Source organism: Conger conger, chromosome 17 (genome assembly GCF_963514075.1).
Source record: "Conger conger chromosome 17, fConCon1.1, whole genome shotgun sequence".
NCBI lineage: Eukaryota > Metazoa > Chordata > Actinopteri > Anguilliformes > Congridae > Conger > Conger conger.
In genome coordinates this window covers 11,100,946-11,121,614 of record NC_083776.1, presented here as the reverse complement: position 1 = coordinate 11,121,614, position 20,669 = coordinate 11,100,946, and the positions used below count along the sequence as shown (strand labels likewise).

At 40.9% G+C, this 20,669-nt stretch overlaps 1 protein-coding gene across 1 annotated transcript in view; it reads right to left on the bottom strand.

The window, feature by feature from the left end:
- Positions 1-20,669, bottom strand: part of LOC133116640 (contactin-associated protein-like 5) — a 111,525-nt gene that overhangs the window by 37,819 nt on the left and 53,037 nt on the right. Inside the window, exons 4-7 of the mRNA XM_061226451.1 lie at positions 9,790-9,937; positions 7,052-7,255; positions 5,841-6,025; positions 3,267-3,410 (exon numbers count right to left, since the gene is read on the bottom strand). Coding sequence (XP_061082435.1) covers positions 3,267-3,410; positions 5,841-6,025; positions 7,052-7,255; positions 9,790-9,937 — 681 coding nt within the window. The remainder of the gene's footprint in view (positions 1-3,266; positions 3,411-5,840; positions 6,026-7,051; positions 7,256-9,789; positions 9,938-20,669) is intronic.

Below are 20,669 nucleotides of genomic sequence, written 5' to 3'. Positions count from 1 at the left end.
ACCATATTCAGTTTCACATTGTAAATCTGTCTCTGACAGAGGGCTAGGAAAGCATTGCGTTTTGCTCTTCCCAGGTATTCTTCATTTTGGCTATGTACCATAATCTCTCGGCCTAAATTGTGCTGTGAACTGAATATTATTTTCATCAGATAAATGCCTGAATGTGGTACACCCTACACAATGCACATGCGCATGCATACACCGCACACACACACACACACACACACACACACACACACACAGACACACAGACACACACACACACACACACACACACACATACACACACATACACACACACACTTTCTTAGTTCTTTTTAGTAAGCTACATTCAGATTCTGCAGTCACATTAAACGCATGCCAATTTCTTTTGTGAAACCCTGAAACCCGAGGAACAGACACTGATAGAAGACTTTAATAGCTTCTGGGAATGGGTAGAATAACACCATCTGTGAAGATTCTAATTGCAATGCAATTTATACCTGTCTAGGAAATTTCACCCAGGTCCTTTTGTGGAAGGACCAAATATGTATGACATTAGATTGCAAATTACATAAATCAATTTCTATCCATAAGGTGTCAGCATTTCTGGTGAACAGAACATAATATCACAAAATGTGTTATAGCAAAGGCAGCATGTAAGCCTACTGTTACAGTGGGACCCCGTATTGAGTTAAGATTATTTTATGTCTGTAGTCAACAAGGCCTGTTTTTTTTTGGTTATTCATAGATCATGTTTGTCAGGCAACAAGATGTCATAAAACCATAAATATAATATTATAAAGGAATTAGCCATTTGGAGTTGCAGTAATATGTATTATGTGTAGAAAGCCAGGGTCCAGTCTCCATGCCCAACAAATAAGCTCTCTGCTTCTTCCCTTCTCCCCAAAATAGTCACTTTCTCACTCATAAAAATGCAGTTTTATTGATAATTCAATTTGTAGATCTGTTTTTCCCATTTAATAACCTGTATAAACTCAAAAAGAAACTGACTGTATCAATTCTGCAATAAGCTAATATTATGCATTAAGCTCTTTGCTTTGGACAAGCAACTAACTGAACTTACAGTATATTCACAACTTATTAAAAACATAAAAATCATAAATGCCTCACTTGGAGTGTGAGGACAGGTATTGGGTGGAAACAAATAGACTTTCTCACTGAGAAACTAAGCTCTGTGTTTTTCCACAACAGTACAGTCTATGACTCCCCTAAAAAGGTCACTGGCCTAAGACCCTTTCACGGAGGTATTGCCGTAGAATTGGAGAAACATATACTGTAGCTATAGCCTCTGCCAGTAACCTGGTTTAACCCCACCACTGTGGTCTACGGTCTGTCTCTCCCAGTTATTGCTGCCTGCGGCACGGAGAGCAGCGTCTCTCCAGTGAGTGGAAGTACTAATTGGACACAAAAGTGCTGCCTGGGTCTCATGCCTAAGAACAGATGCTAGCAATCTGCAGTGGCACAGAGAGAGGGAGAAAAAAACCAACAGCAACTGGCAACCCTCATAATGCCCTCCTGAGTCCAAGGTGTCTACGAGTGTAATCTCACACCACGGTTAGAAAGAGGGGTGAGCCTGGAGCACATGTGGGAAGGCCCACATGAAGATTTGTGTTCCATACTGATTCCATTAATGTCTTCCACAACTCAGTAGAACAGCGGTTTTGGTAGAAGTATGCATACTTTAGGGTCTGACTGTTATTTTTCAGAGCTGCTAGGAAAACGATTTCCCTCATGACATGACATATATTTTTGCACAGTTATTGAATGACGTGGCTAAATGTTAACACAGAGAGCTGACCACAGGAGGCAGAGGGGGAGGGGGAACTGGGTTTTGCAGGCAGGGTAAGGGATTTTTCAAAAAGCCTACATCACGGCTCTTTGTGAACGTTTTGTTGACGGTTTAGATGCTAAAACCAGGAAGAGAATGCTGATGCATGTGGGCCTTCAACATCACTTTCATAGAGGTGTGTGGGACACCTCTACCTCCAACACCTGGCTTTCCAGGGTGGATTAGAAAAGGCATTTGGTATGCACACTGCTAAGCTAACTTCACCGGTGAAAATGTGTCGCTGTTCAGGACACCAAGGCTTGGGAAAAGAGAGACCTTTGAGAGGTTGTCTGCAGGGCTGAGCTCTTGTGTTCCTTCACGCAAACCTTGAAAAAAAAACACCAGTTTCATGCTCGAGTTCCTGTCTCCACAGGACTCCACTGCAGTTAAAACTAACCGTCAATTGAGAATGCAATCAATTTAAATTGATCACTTTCTCCCGTGTACAGTGTCTGGGTGTTCTTTCCTGGCCTCCCATCCCTGTTAGAATCCCGTAACCTCCAGCATCCAGCTGTGACAGCTGTGATACACACATTCTGGGTTGATGGCATCCCTACAGACCATGTCTAGACAATGATTTGTTTTCCCACACAAATCCACTTAATGCCAGGCAGGGGGATCGGACAGTGGGGCCTATATTGATTCTGTCTCAATGCCAGGTTTGTGGACTAGGCCTTCCAAAGCTTCTAGAACCACAGATATTATACTTACTGAATAGATATTCAGTGCATTTGTTGGGGAGTCTATATTCATGGTGGTCTCTGCTTCAAGGTGCTAATGCAGTGCCATGAAGAATATCAGTTATTTTCTAAAACACCCATTTGCTGCATTAATGCAGAACAATTTGGCACAGCTTATACTTGCACCTTTTACCTAGCAGTTGCGTATTTTACTTAGCGGGAGACTATTGTGAGATTTTGCCACAAAGATCTCTTAGGGTGAATGTTTATTTTCTTAATTGCTGTTTCAGGAAAATCCCTGGGAGTCCAATTTGTTTTTTACAGACATGCCTTAAAATACAGAAAATAATGGACTGGGAATATATTTCTTATAATGACACTTTGAACCAATTATTCATGATTATATATCATGCTGGAATGTTCTGTGCTGTGGCAAATGTGCATTATGCTACTCTGGGAAAAGGCGGTGACCCAATGCCCTAGTAAGTGGCTCTATATATATTTTTTATATTTGACATCATCATTTGACATGACCCCCTCCTCATTTAATGTCAGTCAAATCAACTCCCCGCCCTCCAGAAATTCCCCCCAAAAGAGCAGTTTAACTTGCGTATATGTCACGTCGTGGAAGCTAGTGTTGCTCTAACTCCCGTTTCAGTGTGTCTTTAAACCACTACCAAGCCAAACAGACACACACACCTTATTCACAGGAAGTATACGTAGTTTGATGGCATCTGGCCATATGAAAGACCTACCACACTGTAGATCTGGGGCTTGCGCCGCTTGGCCAGGTCGATGATGTTGACCCCGTTGTAGTAGAGGTTCTCAATGCAGCCACGGAAGTTCCTCCTCAGGAACGTCCCCGGCTTCCCGGGCAACGGGATGCCTCCGAAACTGAGCTTTGTGAAGGAAACAGAAGGACACAGACAACACACACAACGATCACAAGTTCAGCCAATGACTGCTGTTATTACAGATGGATAACTGAAGAAACAAACAAAGAATAATACGCACTGTCTACTATACTCATTTATCAACTGTTTTCCTGCTGTGCACAAGCTTTGAATATAGACAACAATTAATTAGCTATGGGGCATCTTTAAAAAAAGTAAATAAAATAGAAATATTGGTACAAGACAAGAGATCCCTTGGAATTAAGTCAAACTGTATTCTTTTAACTACAGTGTGTCTAAGTTGTGTTACTCAATCACAAATACACACAATTTTGCATGTATTTTAAATGAACAGCAAAACATATAAAGAGCATGCCATGAAATGTCTACTGCCCAAGGGATAAGCAAAGGTCTAAGATGGCTGACTGACTCAGAATTTTGGTGAGATGTACTATCCACATTATCTGCGGAGTTTAAAAACCCTTTGGCCTAGTGGCATTCCTTAAATAGTGGCTTGGGGGTCTTTTGAGTTATTAAAGGAACACAGGTAGGGATGAAAGAAGAGCAATGATTTAATAAAAAAGCAAAGAATGACATCCTTTACTTTTCCCATTGTTCAAAGCTAAGAATCCTCCAAGTGGTTCTAAAGCATTTCACTAGTCTGGGTCCAATGTTCTGGTGGGAGCTTATCTTTGGGAAGGGGCCACAACACTATCACAGCAAACACAATGGACGCCCATTTTTCTGCACTCTAGGGCTGGCCTGTACCTATATTTGGCATTTTATTGTCCGTGCCGCTATTCAGTGGAGAGTGTATCTGGGCGCATTGTACTTTTCATTATTTGTGCTTAAAGAGCTTTCCTATCAGATGGCACCGCTGCCAGTGAAAATAGGCCCTATGAAATGGCAGAAACAAGCGCACAAAAACCTGCTCTAAATGGCATTCATTACAGTGATTAGACAGCGGGATTAGACAGCGGTATAAGGGCAGTTTGGACATGGTGAGAATTTAATCAAATTAAATCAGAGCTTTGTTTGAACGGGGGAAGCTGTAGACTGAAAGACTATTATCTCTCAACTCCCAATTTTAATGATGTGAAAAGCACAGGAAGAGGAAAATTTAAGGTTTTTCATGATGACTTGAATACAGTATATGGTGTGAAAAAAGGTTTTGTAGGGGTGATTAAATAAGCTCATTCCTTTGACAATACAAATAAATACTGCAGCATTTTTACCATTTGCCAAATCTCTGAGAGGGGTGGACTGTAACTGAAACATTGTGAAAATTTGAATTTTTATTTGCCATCTCTAATCATCTGCATTGCTCATCCGATTGACAGGGTCTATAATTTCCGCCCATCAACAAACATTCAAGATTTATGACTTTGTGGAGCATTCCTCCAAGAAGAAGGAAGAAAATCCTTCATGTTCTTCAGGAGGAATCTCTGTTCGTGTCACTCCTGTTTCTTCTCTGAGAGAGTCTGCACAAAAGCAATGTTTTTTTTTCTTTAACACATAGTGCATTTCCCAAGAGATTTCATCTGTCTTTTGAAAAGCAAAGGCCAGGCTTGTGTGCGCTTAAGCATGCGAGGAAATGTGTGTGTGCCTGCATGGTCATGTGCATGCATGTATTGTCTGTTCATGCGTGTGAATATACAAGTCGGAGACCACAGATCTAGATAAAACGGCCCCACTGGAAAAATAAAAGAAAACCTGACATCTTTGTCATCAGCCTATATACCCTAAAGCGAATAAAATTTCCCATATTTCGGGAATCTGAACATTTCTGATATTTCTATTGATGAATGTTTATGTTTTAAATCAAAAAGATTCTGTCTTGAATGCCTTCCATTGATGGTATTATTGCTCCATCCACTCAGCAAGTAATTAGGCAGCTAAATGGATAGGACTGTTAGCTAGTCGGTGAGATAGGATACCTAGCTATATAGCAGACCTGACTAAGAAGCAAAGCAGCTAGATAGCATGGTCAGCCAGGTTAGTGACACATTGCCCTATTGAAATCCGCCTGAAAATACACATCTTCTCTCTGCTGCGACTGTGACTAGATTTTATTGCAATGGCCTTTATTAGAGTATTTGTCTGATTGGACATGCTGGAATTGAATGTGTTCAATCAGGTTACAGTGTGCCAAGCCAATAAATTGTATATTTGTTCCAAAGGTGTTCCAAATTCATAACCGAGGCGAGACTGTGACCAGATTTCATTGCAACACCCATTATTGGAATATTCATGTGCCTATATTAGGCATGACATATTAGATTTCAGAGTGCTCCACAAAGTAAGCCATATTTATTCTATATATGTTGATACAGGGAGACAGCAGTAAGAGCCGATGCCAAATAAACACAGGGGTGGGAGAGAGAAACAGTCGGGCTTGTTTGGTGAGTTTGGGCGGCGGTTAGGGGGGGGACGCACCTCATAGTCCACCTCCAGTGAATCCCCCTCTCCTTGGGTGCGGAAGTGCTGCGTGTGCTTGTCCACGGTGAAGTTGACCAGCTTACCGAAGCGCTCGATGAGAACCGAATGCCAGTGCTGATCATCCAATAGGCTGCCCAGGGTCACCGACACCTGCCCACTGCCGGAGCGGAGCTTGGCATCGTCTGAGGAAGAGTGGTGGGGGGTCAAATGGCAGAGGGGAGAGTGGGGGCATATGGGTTACTGTGCCAAACCAACAGGGGCCGCTGTGCTCTTGTGGGCTATTCCAAATCACAGTAACATTAGCTTCCTGGAGAGCCCAATGAGCAAGCTAGGCTTCCTGCTCCCACCTCTGCTCCTAACTGTAGAATTCGGCCAGTTATTGCATTTTCTACTTTTTTCTAAACCACATATAAACTACAATTGTTATTACCCTCATACACCACTGAGGTGTCACTGCAATGCATTTGGGGGATGCACAGGATTAAAAGCACACAGCTAATTAAAACCTGAACTGATTAAGTCAAAGGGGAACAAAAATAGTTTAAATTCCTGGAGGGTTAGGAGGGCTGTGTGTATGTGAAATGTATTATACTTTGGACTCTACTTCAATATTAACATTGCCTGGATTCCATGCAAACTGCCCTTAATCATTCAATTAACCAATTAACCCAATGTACTGTATGTGAAGATTTCAGCAAAATGTATTGGTCAACTGCTTAATGACAGCTAAAGGCTATTCCTGTTTCTGTATATTAAATATTTCACTGTGGTCTACATGTGAACCAGTGTTACAGCTATTCAAGCCAGGGTAAATGGTAGAAAGGAAAAAAAAAAAAGAATCAGACATGCCCTCCTGGAATACGATTCCCCATACCTGTCACAGGTATATTCACCAGGATCCCTTTGTTATGGTACTGATCATGAGTGCAGTCTGGACCCCATAGCCTAGACATCCTGCTTCAAGGTCTGGTGTGGGGCGTAGGTTATTTAAATTCCTCAGATTCTGTTACAATAGTTCCTCTTAAGAATGCAGGCTACCAGTGGTGATCAGTGAATCTTGAGTCATATGTAATGTGTTTGTGGGTGATGGAAAATACATCACAGTATATCATCTACTACCTCTACCGCAATGTATAATCTTTTCTATAACAGTTTATCTTCTTGCTTACTTGCCGTTGACCCTTGACCCCTGACCCCTAGCCCCTCACCCAGGTTGAGGTGCAGGACCAGCCTGCCTTTGTGCAGCTCCAGGGTGATGTAATCGCCCCACTGGCCCTCCCCGTGCACCAGCACACCCTCTCCCTGCTGACTCTTGAACTTGAGTGAGATGACATCCTTCACTGTGCTCATGGACTTCTGGTTGAACCGGTAGAGCAGCGAACTTCTGCCGTCAAAGTCCGCCACGTCCGACTCTGAGAGTTAAAAAAAAGAAAACAAGGTAGACTAAATCAAAGAATAAAACACAGGACTGAAAGCCAAGCCAGCGGATGGGCAGCAATAACCTACGAGAGAGGGGGAACCGTGGGCTCTCGCTGTGTCGTCCCCCCTGAACGTGACCCCTTTTTCTCCTAATTTTCTCTCGATTTCCTCTCCACTCACGGCAGAAGTCTTCGTTTTCTCGCCTTCCTGCGCCCTAAATGTATCTGCCACTGACTGTGAGTGGACCAGTTGGCCAGGAGACGCGCACAGTCGAGCCAGAGCACTGGTGAAATGCATCTGCTATTTCCAAGTTTGAACCCAGGGGGGAGAGAGGGGCACACTGGAGCTGGCTGTGCGAGGCAGTCGCTTGGAATTCATTCAGACACTAATCCCAACGCAATCTCTCATGTGCACCTGTTACTTTCCAGCAGCTCTCGCGAGCGGGATGAGCGACAGCCGGGAAAAGTAGCTTCACGTCTTCGCAAGTTGTACCGACAGGGTTTTTTTTTTTTTTTTTTTACTTTGATCTAAAAAAAAAAAAAGACAGAAGGTGAGGCGTACCAGGAAGGTGTGGGGGTTGTGTTTCTGGCGTTATCTGGCTGATTTGTTTCGGAGTGTCAAACCCCCTCACGCACTCTGACACACATATACAGCATCGCCGTATGCACTTGCATGCACTTGCTATCTCTTCCCGTTCGACAGGATTAGCCTCCTCTGTACAGGTAGGTGTTCAGGCCCCAACAGTGAAGACAAGGATAGTGTGCTGTTGCAGAATGACACTTTACTCCCACGTACAGAGCCTTCTGTCACACACACTAAATGCTCTTAGTAGGAACTGCTGTGAATGAGTATGAGAGTACAGGAGGACAATTCCAAAGAGCTACTGAGACCTCTACATCTACTATGCTCCACAATGTGTATTTGTGTGTGTGTGTGCATGCATTTTTCACTAGAGATCTACCTATAATGGACCAGTCTGCTTGAATGTACACTGTTCGCATAAGTATTTTCCTTTTAAGTGACCTATAACTTTAACCTTAGCTTTTTAAAGAGCCTTTCACTTTAAATCTATTTAGTCAGCCATTCCGGAGTTGCACCGCTTCAAGGAGTATATTTAAAAATAAAAATAATAACTGGTGCAATGTTGTAATAAAACCAAAAAAAAATGATTTGACATTTAACCACAAACCTATTTACTGTGTATATACATTCTTTATTTTGTGGTCTGATAAAAAAGGATAACTGTAAATGCCATTGCAGAACAATGGAATCACTGATTGATTTGTGTAGCATTGCTTTGGGAATACATTCACTGTGGCACCTGGATTTTTTAAAATGTATTCTCAGTATAACTGAAAATGATAACTGAAAATGATGCTGACATAAAGCTGGTCAGTCATCCATCGTCTATGTTACTCCAAGGAAAAGATTTTACGTCAGCAAACGTGGTCAGCAGACTCGGTGTGTGCGATTAAGCAGATTAGACAGTGCAGAAACAATGTAACATTTGTCCCTCTCCCTCGCAGAACTAAAGCGATATCAGCCACTTTCTATGCCGAATAACTTGGAGGTGCTACAGCGTTATGCATGTTGGTAATTACATATCCCAGCTGGCTGTGTTTCTCCCTTAAGAAACTCAATGTGGATACATGTACTAAACTGCTTTCAGACTACATTGGAAATTCATGAGGGGGAAAATAAACTCCATCTGGGGTTTCAAAGATTCTCACTCACGGTCACAAGGGAGAGACCCAAATACAAAAACATTTCAAAAATGTTTAAAACATTCTTGAAATTCTTATTTATAATTCCAGCTAGATCCCAATTATAATATTATTATAAGAATGTTCCCAAACCTGTCAGTTTTTATTTTTTATTTTTTCAAAAGGTTTTCAAAATTTGAGAAACAATTATTCCAGGCATGTTACAGTACAAATAACTAGCAACATCCCTGGATGAAGAAAAATTTACTAGCTCACCATTGCTGAAAATAAATAAAATGTTAATGTTAATATTAATTAATGTTAGCTCAAAAATAATTGTAAACAATTAATAAAACTTATATCTTTATATCGCGAGTGCAGCGGGGATACATTATTGCTATTGTTAGCAATACCGTTCCTTAGCAACTAATAAACTAGCCTACTGTTCAGTGGAAGAATACATTTAGCATAAAACATAGTTCCATTAAAAATATATCAATTTAAAGTTTGTCTTGTCTTTCTTTAGTAAAATTTTTAAAGGTAAAGGTACATTTTTAAACCATTGTATAAAAGCATTATGGAACTCGAACCTGTGGTATATCGAGGATATTGGCACAGCTAGTGGGGTGGTTAGGCACAACGCGAACCACGGGTTCTCGTTCCATAACGCTTAAGTAACATTTTAATGTAATGGGCTAAACGTAAATATTGAAATTCCAGATTTGTTGCTGCATTGCGGCCCATGTGTGGAAACCCGTACAGTATGTGGAAACCAATCCCTTGATACTCCATCAGATCAGATCCCATTTCCCAAGGGAACTTACTGTATGCACAGCCGTACGCCTCCACCCGGAACCCTATCCAGCCTTGGGGGTTCCAGTCCTGGGGAACAAAGCGCAGGAACCGGGTCCTGATAGCCTGGGGGAACTTGTAGTGAACCACACCTTCTGCATTTGTGTTGCCCTGGAACATCTTGAGACAGATGGGGGAAAAAAAAGTTTTAATTGGACAGAGTAATTATTTGGTGATATACCAAATTCAGAATGTATTTCAGGACTGAACAAACACCCATCTAAGCAATGTAGCTGTACCTTGCACTGTACACCTACACCCTGATAGCACTTTATTAGGTATTTATTACACATATCTTTTAGACTTATTAATTGTTCTGCTGAAACAAAATAAGTCAGGACTTCCCTCCGTGCTGAAATGAACATACTGTACTAGCTTTGCATTTAAATTAGATTGAAAAATACTTTTTGACATGGGGCGACATGGCTCAGGCAGTAAGAGCAGTCGTCTGGGAGTCGGAGGGTTGCCGGTTCGATCCCCCGCCCGGGCTGTGTCGAAGTGTCCCTGAGCAAGACACCTAACCCCCAAGTGCTCCTGACAAGCTGGTCAGCGCCTTGCATGGCAGCCAATCGCCGTTGGTGTGTGAGTGTGTGTATGAATGGGTGAATGAGAAGCATCAATTGTACAGCACTTTGGATAAAGGCGCTCTATAAATGGCAACCATTTACTTTCAAAAAAGACATTGTCAAAGAAAATATTTGGATACATGCTAACCCCTTAGAAAACATGAAAAAGTATTGCACGTGTGAAAGAAGCATGGGCGGTGTTTTTTTCAAAATTTGCTCATCAAAACTGGATCTAAAAATCAATATTTTATGAGTTCATTTTAATGGGACTATAAAAACAGCCATTAAATCACTCAAGCACTTGTTATTTTCACAATCAGCGCAGAGATGAATCTGAAATGTAGTTCTTTTCCTGAGAATGCCAAACGGGGCTGTTTGCCCAGTGCAGACACATAGCCATGGGGAGGTAGTTTGTGGAGGAAGTTGAGAGGAGATATGCTTCCCCGTGTGGACCCACTTCAGAATTCAGTTTGGAAACTACTCCAAACCAAATTCTGGACTATACCACTGGGGAGATAACTAGTCTATTTGCACTGTACCGCAACAAAAACATCAAATAAACTTCGGGGCTGCTTTGTTTGGCTTTTCTATTTTCTTTTTTTTTTCTTTTTTTAATGCTTCCAGAAGACTGCACTTCTTAACAATGAGTGATGTGTTTTCTTTTAAATTACCTGCATTACTGAAATTTGTTATTGCGGGCACGGCCATGTTAAACCACTGGGCAACATGGGCTGAAGCCCAGGGCCTCGACAGGATGTCTTCAATCGTTTCTCATCAATCACAGGCGTGCGCCTAATGTTAATTACAGTACAACAAACTCGTGTTCATGTAGTATAAAACTATGCATAATAAAATAAACAAAACCTTGCGCAAAATGTAGGCTTATTTGCATGCCCTCCTCCTTCCCACCGCGTATTTGCAGAGGCCGAGCTGACTGCATCTAAAGCAAACGCTTTGGATTGGCCTTTTATGCAAGCCATAGTTTTCAGATACTTTGTTGCAGATCACAGCTAGCATTCCCTCACAGCATACTTAAACTATGAGAAATGTCTAACCAAAAATGAAAATGGGGCAAAAATGAGGAAAATCTGAAAAGTAACATTTTACTTTAAAGGGAGGTGTTGGGTAATGTAGCCTCAAAATTCTTTAATGTGTTGGCCTGGTTGTGGGCTGGGAAGCCATTTTATAACATGCAGTTTCCACACCTCAGGTTCCTCATCTTAGGATAATGGCAAAATGACTCCATGAACAAAGGAGCACACAGCATTTACATGGTGTGATAAATCACACACTACAAATGTGTGGCACCCTTCTGATTAATCCATGAACAAACAAACACCAGAACAGTCCTTGTTCACATGTTCCTTATTTACCTCTTTGTTCCGCTCAATTAAAAGAAAATTATACAATAACAAATTATATTTTTCAACTCAGTCCAGAGGGGTTTGGGGAAGGCAATCTTAAATAGGTCTATTGGAGCAAGTTTAGAAGTTTAGAAGGTAGAACAGCGTTAGCCTTGGTAGTAAAATCAACGTCCGTGTGCCCCCAGGGTGTTGTTGAGGGCAAAAAAAACCGCATTGGGCGTTTAGACAAACTGATCTGCACAGCCAGACAGCATCATAATATGCATTGTTAAAAAAGGTTACTGGATAAACATTTGTCAAAACAATTTTAACATTTAATGTTCAATGTTTGGCTTTCTTCCATATTTTTGATTCAATTGTACTCTATTTGTATGCTCCTCTTTAGAGAATGATGTCAAGAGTAATGCACAGAGATACGATAAGCACACCTGGCTGCCAAAACTGATCTGCCAGCTGTTTCTTCTTGTCATTCAGTTGCAGTCCATCAGCTGAGCACTGCAATCGTTCTGTTGGAGGACCGCACACAATTCGTATCTGCCACATAACTGTCCATAATCTGAAAGGCTACAGCCAACATTTAACCCACCACTGGCATAGTCTTCCATTTTGCCCACTTGGCAGGAGGCCTTCCCAGTCATAAATGAACTGCCAATAGTTTAACTAACAAAAAAGCTTAAAACCTGAAACTAAGAACATTGGATCATTTTGTTGTCATGAGCAGACAAAATACTTGCAGGTGACAGTGATCCCCTGACCTTTTCCATATTACTAGTGAGCGGGTGAAGTTGCCTTCCTCTTGGGACGGTACCACACAACTTTACAATCGCACCTGGTTCCAAATCCAGGTTTAGAATCTCTACTCTGCACTAAGTGGGAAGGGTAATCAAGGAAGGCATCTGTTTTCTTGTGAAGTAACCCCCTCTCTTGTCTCATTTTCTAATCAGGCCTCCAGCCGTAAAGCTCATTACGACAGGGGGCAACATCCTACGGCACGGGAAGGTTTCAGGAAGCACGGCCTGTCAGGCCCAGCCATTATTCTCTTGGACCCCCCTTCCTTACTCCCTCCCTCTCACATCTCCTGCATTCCTCAGTTTCCCTGAAAGTATGCATAAAGCATTGGATGTTTCATGACAAATTCAGTTTAGATAATATTCATGTTTGGTATTATTCTCATTGTTTCAGTGCGACTGGTGCAATGGTTTAATTTCTGCAACAGCAAACCTTGGACATCATAACCCACCAGGAACCAAGGAGAAACTGTGTGGAAAATTTACGCTTCATGTATCACGGCATATAGCACCAGTAGACCTCTGATGGTAAATCACTCGCCTCCGTGTGGTAGTTCATTCATGTCGAGAACAGCCGTAGCTTGTTGGTCTTCTTGGGTCTCTAGGCTGTAAACAGATATACCCAAAAGTAACTATCCTGCGACCTCTGTAATGACTGCAGATATCTAGCCAGCTCGTGGGACGTGCACATAACGCGCGATATGACATGTGGTGGTACCAGCAGAGGATTGTTCAGGGAGCCCGTTACGGTACAGGATTCCTGTAGCGATCAAGTCCAAGTTATAAATAAGACATCCACCAAATGTGGATAACTAATCTAAATTATTATTCAAATGGAGTCAGATAAACAAACGTGAATGTATTGGCCCATTGTGGAGATTCTTGGTCAGCCCGGACCAGTAAAGAGCGGAAGGCAGAGTGGTACTACTGTCTTTGTATCGTGGTTTATTTATTGGCTGATCTATGTAGACTCTCCGCATAGGGGCCCACTAATATTTAACCCTACTAATATTCTTTCAGCAACACCAGAAGTACAAGCATGCTGATACCTTCGGCCCTCGCTAAATTCCGTTGTTGGGTTAGCTTGGGGTTTTACAAGGGTCATCCAAGAATCACATTTTTCAAGATACTAATTTACATCGTATTCAACAGATTTGACAAAAATAATCAGAAAAACAAATTAGATCACTTTTGTTTCCACCCACTTGGTGCTATGGCGCTTTATACAGTAGCATGTTAGTAGTTACATTATCTGATTCTCACAACTGCCATGTGGTTCAGTTCAAGAAAACAGACCTAAAACTTCAATGCAGCAACATCAAAATGCAAGGAGAATATTCACACCAAGCTGTTACTTGTAAAGCTTAGAATAATTACTTATGCATTTTAATGCTTAATACATTGCATATTTTAGTTAGAAATAAGGGGCCAGATTTACTAAGTCTTTTTAGTTTCAGGCACAGATGTGACGCATTCTGCCCCAGAAACCTGCATCTCACGGGCAGCAGTGGAAAAACACTGGAATAACATCTTCTTTACATCTCCGGGGTAGGAATTGTTCAGTTCCTATGTACTGTCGGGCTGCCACTGTTCCTATATTCAGTTCCTATGCCGCTGTCAGGCCAGCACTGGATATTTCAGCACGTTAAAGTATGTTTCCCTGGGGCTCTTCTGATCACCTGTGGCATGGCACTGCGTTGTTCTCCTGTGAGTACCCCTCACAGCGAGTACCCTGGTCTCCGCTAGTCTTAAGCCCGGAAAAGTCATAATTCAATCAGCCATTTTGCAGGTGGTTGCCACATGGTCGGCTACATGAAACATAAGCACATCAACAAGCAATATTGCATACTTCTATGATGACATGCAGGACTATTATCTTTTGGGAACACATTTCACATGCTGAAATGATTTTCTTCTCCATGTAAATGGATGAAGACAGGGGGAAAGAAATCACCAAATGCCACAGTGGCAAGACATCACCCATGGGGCACTGTAATACGAAATGACGGCATTGCTTGTATGACATTAAAGTGACTGATAAGCCACGACAAGCATGATTCTTCAGAAAGAAAGCATGAAAGCATGTGAAATTTTATAAATATCAATTTTGACATCTGAAGGCTTACAAGATCAAATATTCAAATGACCGAACCTTTACGATTTCTTCCCTCGAAGGGAGAAACTTCAGCTCATTCTGTTTGTGTACAGTAACGACTCGCTGTAAATAGACAAGCATTCAATCACACTTCCCCGGTTGTGAAAGGAATAATGTCACTGGAGATAATCAGTCATTTTATGCAGCATTCATAGCCGCTAGTGCTCGTCAGCGGCGTAGCCAGGAATTCATTTCAGCGGGTGCAAAATTGCGAATGGAAACGGTGAACTTTGAAACTGAGACTGAGATGGGTGGGTAGATGGGGGATGAGGTGAATGATTACATTACCAGTTCTGTAGTAATGCGCCCCTGCACTTCTTTAGGGCAGGGTAGGGCTCTGCTTCTTTTTGATCATATTCTACACATATTCAACGCATACATTTTCTGCACGGCTATGCCTCCGCTTCTCTGTGTTGTTGAGAAAAATAAACCAAAGAATGTTTCCACAATTTATTTTTGCCTTGAATTGTGTAATTTTCCAAATTGTGTTTAACGATAACAAGGTGCATCCATTGGTCTTGTGAGAATGTGTGACAATCTGTGCTCCGAAGAGAACGCATGCTGTACGTTCGTAAAAAAACAACAAAAAAAATAACAGATGTTCCTCATTGCAATGCAGAATAATTGAACAGATAAAAAGCAAAGAACTACTAAATCAGGAATAGTCATTTAAAATCTGAAAAGGAGAATGAGAGAATGAGGTTAAAGCCATTGAGGAGGATTAACAATGGCTTTAACAGTGGGATTAGCATTGAACCAGTATGGCTTCCTATTGCTCACTAAGGGCTGGTTTCATCCTGGAACTTACAGTTATGAAATTAGGCTTTCCTCAGTATGCTCCCCATTGAATCCATTGAATACGTTCTTATTTACACTCAGTGAGCACTTCATTAGGTATTTACTAGACTTATTATTTTTATGCTGCTGTAGCCAATCTACTTAGAGGTTTGACACATTATGTGTTCAGAGATGCCCTTGCCCTTCTGCTCTGACCTCTGTCATTAACGAGGCATTTCTCGCACCATTCTCTGCAAACTCTAGAGATTCCTGACCCGTATCTGTATGATTTTATGCATTCCACTGCTACACGATTGGCTGATTAGATAATCGCATGAATAAGTAGGTGCACATGTGATTGTAAGTAGGTGTTCCTAATGAAGAGCTCAGTGAGTGTATAATCAGTGGCTATTGATCTATGTATTGAGGAAGACATGGAGAACTGAAATGTACAAATGAAAGAGAGAGATTAAAAATATAGTGTGCAAAACAATTGCCAGTAAGAACGAGTTTAAAGCAAAGTGAATGGGAAGCATACAGTAGTAGGACCTGGTGTGCCTGAATTCATGCAGGCCAGGGCAAAATCAGAGGTTGACTACTCACCTTTCGGGCAGCTACCCAAAAAGTAAACACGCTCCGTGTTAGCCTTTGAATATGTATATGTATATGTATAAATGCTCAATGGTCATTCTACGTTTTCCACTTTTAAATTTTCTCAAAAATACATGCAATGTAGATTCACAGAAAGTGACTAGATTTCTGATTTCTTTTTCATGTGGCGCTTACAGTTTTAAGCACCAGAAGAGAGTGGACACAGCTACATCTCTCCCTGGGTTGTCAGAAGTCATTTGCAATGCAGAGCAGACTTTACAATCCACAATGTAATGCTCTCTGAAAGGCATACTCATTCTCAACTCTTTCCCTGTTCATATTCAGCAGGATTAACAAACACAAGTATAATATGGCAATCATTCTTTTGTATTAGACTCAAAAAAGCTCATCAACTTCATAACTGCATTATTTCACCTTTTAATTCAAGGCTGTAGACTTTGTGTGTTAATCCACAGAAAGAACAGTGTCTTGTACAGCCATATCTTTCGGTTCTGAACAACTTGCACTTTCCTCCTCCAAGAGTCAATACTCTCACTTCCATTAACTTCAAAGACATTATCAACAGTCTGGCTAGAGCTATGGGAATTCAAATCAGAACTGATAAGATTGTATGCCCCCGTGGCAATAAACTATAAATTTCATCTGAAAATCACAACTACAGCGGGAACTAATATAAATATTGGATTTTTTTCCCTTCTGGGGGAATAAAAGGGGGGTATTTTTTGCCTTGCAGTTAAAGAGCACAGATCTTTGAAATCAAATCAGACTGCAGTTAGCCTTGTCCTGGGGGATTTACCGTATAGCACACTGCGACACTGCAGTATCAAAGCCAAAATACCTTCAGATGCAACATGTTAAATATGAATAAGAATTAATGGGGGAAAAAGGGAGAGTCTAAAGGAGTTCAGTGTGACTAGATTGGTCAAATGAAGAGCTATTGGAAGAAAAATGTGAGAAACGATCAAGGGCTACAAAAGGATACTCGTGTTGTGCAGTATGCTTATGGTGACTTTGAAGGCAGTGTGGGGCTTATGGGTAGGGAAAGAAGTTTATACACATTACAATGTTCTTGTGAAGCAGCTTTGGCAGCATATATATTGTCTTATGTCATGCCAATTAAGCATTGAGAGAGAAAGAGAGAGAGAGAGAGAGAGAGAGAGGGGAGGGAGAGGGAGAGGAAGAGATTGAGAGAGAGGGGAGAGAGAAGGGGGGAGGGAGAGATTGAGAGAGAGAAATAAGATAATAGAGAGGGAGGGAGAGGAGAGAGAGAAAGAATGTTAGAGACAGAGAGAGTGAGAGTGTTAGAGAGAGATTGAGAGAAAGAGAGTGTTAGAGAGATTGAGAGAGAAAGAGTGAAAGAGAGAGTGAGAGGGAGAGGGAGGCAGGAGTCAGGAGAATGATAGGAAAAGAGAGAGTGGGAGAGGAAGAGAGAGAGAGCGGGGGAGGCAGGAGTCAGGAGAATGAGAGAGAGAGAGAGAGAGAGAGAGGGGGAGGCGGGAGGTGGGAGTCAGGAGAGAGAGAGTGAGAGAGAGAGAGAGAGGGAGGCAGGAGCCAGGAGAATGAGAGGGAGAGAAAGAAGCCAGTAGGCACTACAGACATTCCCATCCTTCTCCCTGAGTGATGCTACGTCTCCACCACAGCAGATCAGTAGCCTGGAGATGAATCAGGCCTGTGGTGCATTCATATTGACTGAATGATATAAACCCTGCCACATGCCCAGTGTTATGCACCAAACCTGTTCATCTCTGTGGTGGACATGCATCACCAGCACTGCACTGTACTTACAGGCTGCTCACAAACACATAATAAACAAACAATCCAATAAACCTTTTTACCGTAATCAAACACCAATCCACTCATACACTATTATTTTTTTATTTTTTCACTATTTCTGTGGACAAATTTCATGCATTTATTTTATTAAGAATCATTGAAATGCATGTTTTGAATCAAATGCAAGTTATGCATTTTGAGGTGTCCATATTTAGGTATCAAACAGTAGCATTTCATAAAATGTCATTCTATGCACATACAAACATTATTCTTGTTATTCCTATACTTTTTTGTAATATTATGAATAATGTAATATTTAAGACTTGGAGATTTATTTTTTGAATAATGTTTAGTGGGAACTGCTCAAAGTCATTAGGGTATGAAAGGCCATCACATTAAAACGATACACACATTCATGGTAGTTAGCAATGCTTTTATGTTGGTATTTTAGAATCATCAGGTGCATAATGGCTAAAATTAGAAATGCATCAGTCATGTGAACTTCCAGGCAAATTGTCCAATGAGAAATAAAATCTCAAGTTGCCAAGAAACAAAATGTACCTTTACATTGTGAGAAATGACCTGAGCGGAGAACTCACTAATCATCAATGTCAGGGGGTCTTTGTCAATGCTGAAATGAGTCATTGCTATTCTTGTGTGGTCTAGAATTAAAGCTAACATACTGAGGGTGAAGCAATAGCACATTGCATTCATACATTTAACACAATAATATTATATGATATTTTCAATTTTGTTCTTATACAATTGGATCCAGGCTGTCAGTGTTAAAATTAAATAAATTAAAAATTATAAACTCACTGTATCCCAAAGTCAGCAAAGCAAATATACAAATTAATAAACATTGATATCCACATCACTATAAGACTGCATGTTTCTTTCTGTAATAATACATTGTAGTACACATGTCATAAACATATAATCCATAAGGTAGGCACAGCCAATACAGTGTATTGTATTCCTGTTCAAAGTATTCCAGACTTTTTGAGTTAGGAATTTCATTATGCTTACATCCGTGTGAGCTATGAAAATATCTTTTACCCATTGTATGGTGCTTTTGTCACTTTTCATGCGCTATTACGCATTCATAAGCTCGCTAAGATTCTCAGTATTCCTGCGCATTCATACCACCCTGGACTGCAACAATGTCATGTCTGCAGCAGGTGCTAGTGTCTGTGGACAATCAATATCGTCTGAATGTGGAAGAGAGGAATTCATAACAAGAATGCATGAAGTTTCACAGGGATAATGGATTGTGAAATAAGTTTTTACTGAGGCAGATAAACATTTCCTGCACTCTTATAGCACCATCTATAACAGGGTAGGAGAGATGTCCATATGAGGTTTTTAATTTGTTTGACCTTTGCAGTCGTGTTTTGTGACTTTTAGCGAGCGCTGTTTTCTACCAAGTCCCCGGAATTCCATTTCCGTGTACGCAGACAGAGTCAATGACATTGATCTTGATGATAGCTGACCTACACAACAAAATCTTATTATGCCGAAGGAATGAGGCTCCTCACAAAGTGCTAAATTGACAGGTGAAATGACAAAACAGCAACTCCGAACTCACCCAGACACCCCGCCAAAGCCTGTTAAAATGAAAAAAACGGCCTTCGGAAGAATGCAATTTGATCAATACTACTTTCGGGTCAGGAAGCAGAAATGATACTTCATATTGGCAGCACACTGCATACATCAATGTGAAATTGATTGGTTTATTTTGGAGGACTTCTACATGTACCTTTAGCATTCAAGTGCCTCTCAGCTGGTTCTAGGAATGCAAGCACTGGGGCTAACGGGAAAGCTGAGTGAATCACAGGCATTTCAAATCTAGCCCTCTGCCAGAGACGGGTTGGCTAACAAATTATGTAGCAAATGCATTGTTGTCAGTAAATACTATGGCCTTTATGGAAAATGATATGCTACATTTCAGATCCTCAATTAAATGCATCAGAAAAAGCAAGTACTGGACATTCTCCCTTATATCTACAATGGCCAATATTAACATAATGGCATCCAAATTAGTTGACACCCTTGATAGAGATGATAATAGAAGGCAGAGAGATAAAATAAAAATAGTTATACTGTATGCACAACCAATGTGTAAATTGTCAATCAATTAAAATTAAATTTGTTTTTGGTTTTCATCAATCTTTCCTCAGGCTTCTGCCTGACAGGCAGGTAACACTTGGAGTGACATTAAATGTGGGAAATCTGTTGCTGTTAAACTGTTTGCAATGCCAATTCCTGACATAGACATAATTGTGCATTCCATATTGTGTGGCGTGGTAATGTAAATGTCCAATATAAGCCCTATGTAATAGTAACAGAGCATTCGTCAGTGCATGATATATGGGGCAGAGCAGTCGTGGTGACAATACGAGTGGTCTGTTTTTGGCAGGAAGTTTCACTTTCAATTTCTGAGGGATAATGGCGCTTTAAATCTAAAGATGGACTTTTTCTTTATAGATATGATACTGATCTAATGATTTTACTTTTATGCCAGTAAAGGTAAATTCTACTCGATTTTGGAAAAGGTTAAACTAAGCACAAAGTACTGTAGCTCTCCCGAACACTGGATTGATATACAAAATATCTATACTCAAAGAAATGTTGGATAGTGATTGGATTGTGATATACGTAAAAAAGATTAAATTGAATTGACTTAATAAAATTATGGACAGTGGTTACATGTAATACGTAATGTCTTAAATGTCAGTTGAAGTCAACCACTGTTTCTTTTTTTGAGCTTAGAAACGACACAGTGAATAGTTCAGTCAGCTATTTTTCTATGCTAGT